The sequence below is a fragment of the Eutrigla gurnardus genome, assembly GCF_963514095.1.
Source record: "Eutrigla gurnardus genome assembly, chromosome: 12".
Lineage (NCBI taxonomy): Eukaryota > Metazoa > Chordata > Actinopteri > Perciformes > Triglidae > Eutrigla > Eutrigla gurnardus.
Window position 1 is genome coordinate 18,506,280 of NC_139926.1, and position 7,469 is coordinate 18,513,748.

The 7,469-nt window shown below is 42.1% G+C and overlaps 1 protein-coding gene across 1 annotated transcript; it reads right to left on the bottom strand.

The window, feature by feature from the left end:
- Positions 1-961: 961 nt before the first annotated feature.
- On the bottom strand, positions 962-4,908 carry rnaseh2b (ribonuclease H2, subunit B). Its single transcript, XM_084023088.1, has 11 exons — positions 4,670-4,908; positions 4,369-4,437; positions 3,628-3,735; positions 3,144-3,220; positions 2,498-2,612; positions 2,354-2,418; positions 2,165-2,270; positions 1,853-1,934; positions 1,718-1,763; positions 1,394-1,471; positions 962-1,132 (listed from the first exon to the last, which is right to left on the bottom strand). Exons 1-11 carry the CDS (start codon positions 4,731-4,733, stop codon positions 1,022-1,024), a joined length of 921 nt encoding a protein of 306 aa, XP_083879214.1. The 5' UTR covers positions 4,734-4,908; the 3' UTR covers positions 962-1,021.
- Between the last annotated feature and the right edge of the window lie 2,561 nt (positions 4,909-7,469).

Here is a 7,469-nt window from a genome sequence, read left to right on the forward strand (position 1 = left end):
ATTTTTACTATTCCTACGATGCATTTATTTATTTTTTGTTTTTTACTTAAGTTCCACATTTTTGTCGAAATTGAAACATTCTCACTGAATTCTTATTTACTCAAACAAACTTTCAGGAAGAAACTCCATTGACACTTGAAAAGGTAACACATCTTTTCATGCTTTCTGGATACTGAACTTTTAAACACCATTTAAAACTTTTTTAAATATTCAACGTCCTTTGAAGCTTAGTGAAGATGACCTTCTCATGCTGTTATGTGAGTGTTTATGGGAAGGAATGTGTATATATTATACATATGCATATGTGTATTTATATATACATGCATATGTAAGTATATACATGCATATTTATATGTATGGTCAGACCTGCAGAGAGACAGCTTTCATTTGAGTTATTGAAGCTAACGGTAAATTGCAACAATGTCCTTCACAGCAACAAGACTGGCTGAAAGAGGAATTTATTTCTGTACTGCATGAATGCCTGTTTCATTTGAGATGACATTTGTAAGGTGAGTCCCAGGGCTGTTACCTGAAGCTTCAAAACTACCTCAGGTTATTCTGCTCATTGTTGCCAAAGTTACTATGAGCTTAAACACAAAAGGGTCAGTTCACAAAATTACAACGAGCACATTCCCTGGCTCAAACCTTCATCTCCAATGCTGATTTTTTTTTTTTTTTCTTGATTTGCTTGGTTTAGAGATATTTTTATTGAACCTTTAACCGTCTGCATGCTTATATAACACTGCAGGTAAAAAGTGTGTATTTGGAGCCAGGTTGAGATGTTTTATGTACTACTGCTCTTTAAAGTACTTGGATCATATAAGTGTATGCTGTTTATTTTTAAGCAAAATCGTATTCTCACAAGTAACTAGTTGCATAGCTGTCAAATGTAGTGGCATAAAAGTATCAAGTTAAACAGAAATGGTCAAATGAAAAATACAATTAAATTAAAAACATCAAATACATTTTCTTTTCTTTATTACAAATGTTTCATGTACAAAAACCACAAACTATATAGCCTTCATTTCTTTTCTGCTTTGACCTTGGGGCTGAAGAAGGACGACATAGTCTTCATGCCGGTCTTGTCCACCTTAGCCAGAGCTTTCTGAGCCATCGTCATCTTCTTAGGAGGCTGGAATGAGATGGAAGAAAATCGATATAACGCAACACCCTTTGCAAAGAGAAGCCGGGGAATTCATTACGACTTCAGTCTAGATGAGGAAAAAGGAAAACCACAAGGCGAGCCCCTTTGACCCTTGTGTGCACTATACAAAGCTTAAAGAAACCATTAAACAAACGAGAGAAAAGAGAGCAGAGAAATGAATGAAATCATTAAAACAAACGATGCTCAAAGCCACAGATTCCTGCAGTGATTGAGGCAGACAACACTCACTTTCCGTGCAAAGTCTGCACTGTTGAACTTGGTGTAGTCGTCTTCAGCCTCCACCGGTTTTTCTGAAAGTTTCCGCTTCTGCCAAAAGGAGGAAGTAAGACGAGCTTTCCGTGAGAAGCGGAAACCAAGTTTTTTTTTTTTATACCCAAGAACTACAACCAGTAAGAGCTCGGATGATTTAACACACCTTTACAACCAAAGTTAAAGCACAAAGCCAAAGCAGCGATGTTCGTAAAGGAGGAGGACTACAGAAATGTAAGCCCAGCATTGGTTTTGAGAAGTCCATATGCTCTACCAACACACGTCTAAGAGACAGAAACATACCTTGGAAGGCGGTTCTGTCTCCTTTGGGCTTGTGAGCTCTGGTAATCTGTGGAGAAGAAGAAGAGGCATGCTTGATCACCGTTGTACCTTCACACTAGTCATTATCAAAGCTTGCAATTAAGATTTTGAACTCACTCCAAGTGTTTCAGCAGGGCTTTGCTCAGGTCTTGGCTGAGATACTCTGATATCAGGCCATGTGCATAGCGGAGGTAGTCCTCTGAATCAAAGAATGACAGTGCCAGTTATTAGCAATATGATCCTGAGATTTGTATTGTTTGACATTGGCGGACAATGTTATGGGATTCTAACCCATCAACGGTGCAATATTACTGCCATCTATTGGTCAACATCCTATCTGCTGCATGTCTTTTCACAAGAGACGGGACTCTCACACAGAAACAAGATGGGAAATAGAATGTGAAGTGGCCTGTAGCTGAAGCGACTTACCCTCGTGGTAGTCCGACTCCGACTTCACTCTGACGTATGTTGAGGATTTGACTCCTTCTCCCACGGAGATGTTTCTGGCCTTGAGCACACTCACTGTCCTCTCCACCTACACAAGCGAAGCAATTCCACAGAGTATGACTAAATGCTGCATATGATATCAGGTTGTGGCGGTGGCGTCTGTTAGAATACCTTTTTCTTCAACCAGTTCATCGTCTTCTCTTGACTGTATCGATGGAACTTCAGTTTTCCCACCTCTGGGAGGATATATGAATCACAGCAGTTTAAAACAACATCATAGGGAGTGGTATCTTCTTTAATAATGATAAACCTAACCTTTCTCCTCGGCAATGTGGTGCAGGCAGGCCAGGGAACGTGTGCAGCTCAGCAGCCTTGAGCAAGCAGGGAATTGTTCATCCATAACGACTTGATCCACAGGCTGGAACTTCCCCTGAGCAGGAAATTACAATATGTATAAGGTTATATGTGGGGCGAGATGTTGCTGCTCTACTGTGAGTTAATATGTTGCAATGGCCGCCACGCTTCATTTTTTTATTTGTGATGAAGTCAAAATATTCTGGTGCAGTAAATGCGCTAGTTTGGCATCAAATCCAGTCTGCTCAGAACGGCGTCAACACCTTCTGACAACTTCTAAATTAGCCTTGCAGGTTGTATCTTCTTTATATTACCCGCATAGAATAAAGCTAAAAATACTGCTACTGTCACGCCAAAGGGGCTTAAGTGAGCAGCTGAAAACCATTACCAACCCGACAAGAAAGATTACAATACAACCTGAACACCTCATTATGAAGACGCCCTTTAGAGACCCCGTGGTTGTTGATGAATACGTTAATTACCACCTCAGCTGATTGAGATTAATTTACTATCATGCTGGAGCCCCAACATACATTTAAGTTAAAAAGTGAACTGTAAAAAAGACTGCATTACACCACAAGGATCAATGCAGATTTCTGTTTCTTACCTCTCTGCCAGATTTGATCAAATAGGGCAAAATGAGATAGAGAGGATCCATTGGTGTGACAAAGAGAAGTCTCCCATCTGTTTAAAAAAGACACACAACACCTGATTAACGCATGATTAAAATTACAGAATAAAACTCCAAATGTTTAAATAATGCTCAAAGTTAAGGGTAACTTCACAGTTCTTTCTCCGTGTTGTTTGTCTGCACTTGGCATATTTTGTCATGATGTATGGAAACCATTCCTCTGGACACGTCAAACATTTGTTTAAACATTAATGACCGAATGCACCGGTAGTTTCTGCACTGCTGATTTAGCTTCTTTGGCACTCCGTTGGTTTATCCGGGATGCTTAGAGCTGATTGCAAAAAGCCAAGAACCACGGCTTACGGGGACTAAACGCAATGCGAGCCACCTCCGTGGCGGCATTTGCAATTATGATTAGGGTTGCTTCAGAGATTACAGCGTGATGAGGAATGAGACCGACCTCTCTGTACAGTCTGTCCAACAAACCAGGAGTGGAAGTCTTCATCAAATGCTTTGACCTCAAACAGCTGAAGATCACCACAGCTCAGCATGTAGAGAGATGCCGCATCTGCAGGATAAAGGAAAAGAGTAACGGTTACTTTCATTACCACAAACACAGTTCACGACATGCAGAACGAGCCTGCATCATCAAAAGGCTTGTCTTTTATTATATATTTTTTATTTTATAAACACGTCCTCATGTTGAGCTTTTTGTCATTTTTTTAAATATTATTCTTCATTATCATAAATTACATTAATGCGTCCTGTGCTATGTTATGTTCACAGTATGCAGATGAAAGACAAAAGGCATTTCTAATATTTAAGCTTCAGATTATGTTTCTTTAAAATGTGAACGTCCTTCAGTGAACAGTTTTTTTTTTGCACACACGTTTCCTGAATGAGACCCAGCGCTTGTATCCTTGAGGTCCAACAAATGTGAATTAATTTCCTTCCTCATAAAACATGTGCACAAGATAAATAAAACTCACAGAGAAACAGCTCCACAGCACTACTAGAGGTCAAAAACACCACAAGGGGGCATGAATTACATTATTTCACTCCCTCTAATGTGAATATTTGCTGATTTTCAGTCTTCTATTAAAGTAAACGTGATTTATAGACTTGACCGAGCAGTATGTTGTCAGTTGGAGCACTAAATAGCTCTATAACAATGTTTTCTTTATTGTTTTGAAAGACAGACCTGTGGAGGGATTCCTCAGCCTCACAAAAGCTGGGTCAGTGTCGTGCTTCTGTGTGTCGATGGCGGAGTCTGTGAAACACCAAAACAAAAATAAGTGATAAATAAAAGCTGCGTAAACACGAATATGAGCACAGACATTAATTGTGTCGGTGATTCCAACACATAACTATGCAACCTAGTAGTAGTTACGTGTTCATTGCGACAGGTGGCTAAAGAGGCATCAATGTTATTAATATACCAATGACTTCTACGTGATGTTACACAGCCACAAGCTAGCCGAGTTAGCTCAAACTTCGCCTACCTGCAGCGATGACAACCCAGCTGCTGTTTTGCAAATTAGGCGTTCGCTTCTTTTTGGCAGCCATGTTGTTTGATTCAGGGTGAAGAAGAGGTTTGTTATTGCTGTTTGTTTGGGCTGAGAACGAGTGTCGGCCTACTAACACTGACAGCTACCTTTCGCCTAAACGATGTGAGCTCAGAAAAGGCGCCTCTCCGACCACCATTTCTGCGTTCGTCACACGGGAGGAAAACAAGACACGTATTATAACGCTTTCGGCGTGTTTGCATCTATTTATTTAAAACAAGCTATATTAAACACATTTTTGCGCAATAAGTAATTATTTCGGCGAAGAAACGAGCTCAAAATAAGGTACAAAAGCGCAGTTATAGTTTTTTAATTCACCCTGTTCTACCCGTTTGTTTTATTCAGTGGAACGTTCCGTGGTGACGTCACCTCGGCGTGCAGTTCCCAAACGCGGCCATTAGAGGTCGCTCGAGAACCGTGATAATAATTACATGGCAACATTCGAGGTTTTGCCCAGCACAGTTCACCTCTCCATCCGGTCACTTTCCTGATATTTCTGGAATTACATTTTTGTTTTTTAAAGAATAGCGGTTTTAAAGGAGGGTCTCTGCTCGCCGGGTGCAGGTTGTTTCGTGACCAGTTGTCCTTTGGCACACTGGCACGCAGCAGATTGGGGGATCCATCTGTCCTTCAGTAAGAGGAGGTGCATCTCTCTCTCAGCATGTGACACTGTGTGTGTCCCAGTTGGTTTTCAGTGAGTCACTTATTTTCCTCCCTCTTGCACTGGTTGTGTTGCATGCTCACATGAGTGTGTGTAGGATGCATGTGTGTTTTCATACCCCATTAGCTGTGACTATAGCTGTCTGTCATCAAGCTGTTGTACTGTATCAGGGTCCCCCTGATATGTTTGTATAGCTGTTTTTTTATGGATGTTGATTTCAAGACACCGATTGCACAGCCGAAATGATTTTAATTGGCTTGTTTTGCTCACGAGGAAGGGTGGGATGCTGGTTGACGAAGCTTTTAAACATCACCTTTACATGTACCTGTGGGGAGCAGCATGATCTAAGAAAATCTACAGCCCTACGCAGGGTTACTTAAGGCTTCGTGTTTCTCTCACTCGCTCATTTTCATGGCACCAATTTTCAGCGTTTTTGCGTTTATTGTGTCTTGTATCACTTTCTTTCCCGGCCCCATTTGAAAATGTTCCCTTGCAGGCTTATTTTCCCAGATTTGATAAACACATGCTCCAAGTCTAAACCCTTTGAACACTGTCTCCTCCTTAAAATCAGTTAGATTTATGTTGCTGTAGTCTGTGGCAAAGAGAGCGTGGGTGAGATATTGTCTGTGAATTACTTGTTTTATGGGTCCCGGGGGTATCATACACAACAGTCTGTGCGGCTAAACAGAATATTCCATGAAAGCTTTCTTTCTTTTTGGGCTGCTTGAGGGAACGTCTGTGTTTCTGACTGCCAGGGAGAACAACAGCGGCCTTTCTGATACGCTGGACCACAGACAGCCCCAGAGAGTCGAGTCCTCTGTCACCAGCATGCAGACGAGAACAAAGTGGGTCTAAATTTAGGCTCCGATATGGCTTCCCATAGTCCGAGACTTCTCCATCCTCTCCCAAAACCCAAATCCCCATACATCATACATCCAACAAAAGAGAAGCCACATCTGTTCTGCCATCTCCCCCTCAAGCTCTACTTCCTCTTCCCTGTGTCATTCACTCTTAAGCTTGCTATTTCTTGTTAAAATAATAAGACGATTCCAATAAACTTCTCTGTGGAGGTAGGAGTTTATTGCAGCCAGCAGGCGGTGGACGGTTGGTCACACTCTGCTGAGCACATTGAACAGCCCCATGGTCATATCTATCTCTGTGGCCTCATTTGTGGTGGTCCAATGCAGGGTGACTGGTTCCAGCTTACATATCGACTTGGCCCCGAGCAGTCGTGTCACCGCCACGTGCTGTGCCATATATGAAGGGTGCATTTTAAAAAGGAAAAAAAATATATATTTTTCTTCAGTATTTACAGTGAAAAGAGCTGATTTCAATGGTCACGGCTGCCAAGAGGAGCAGGTTATAAATGAAAAGACAATATCACTCAACCTTTTTCTGTGTAGATACAGACATAAGCTGTTACTTCACACGGCTGTTAAAGCCACATTTTCACCTCCCTGTGGATCTTCTGCTGCGAGGAGGTAATGTACACATTAATACTAGACACACACACACACACACACACACACAGAGAAAACAGATGTGGAGAGAATTCCCCTTGGCAGCCGAAGCCCTTTGAGTCATCATCTGGGATTCCCTTCCTCTCACTTCCAAATATGGGTGGGATTGTGAGCGAGCGGGAGGCAGAATGTGGAAGGCAGAGTGGAACCCCCTCGTGATGTCAGAGCTCTGGAACAGTGAATCTCACGCTGACTGGAAATTCACAGGGAGGAATGTCGGGAATGCAAGAATCACCCAAATGCTATTTCCCTCATGCACGTTTGAAAAGTCTGAGTTTGAGCGCGCACGTGTCTCGTCTGCACCCACACACGCATCATATTCCTCGCCGGTTCCTCTCACTGGGGAGCCGTTCCTTCCCGTAAAGTCTTACTCCCCCCCCCCCCCACGGGACGGTGACTCCTTATTCCCAGCATCAGTTGCTCCGTGTGAGGCCTCTGGTTGAATGGGGTATTTCCCCTCTTCTTAAAGGCAGAAAGTGGCGTCGTGGCTTGAGAATAAACTGCTTGGTGGGAAAATGTGTAGATTTGTATTTATGTTTCTTAAGTACCCTTTTGA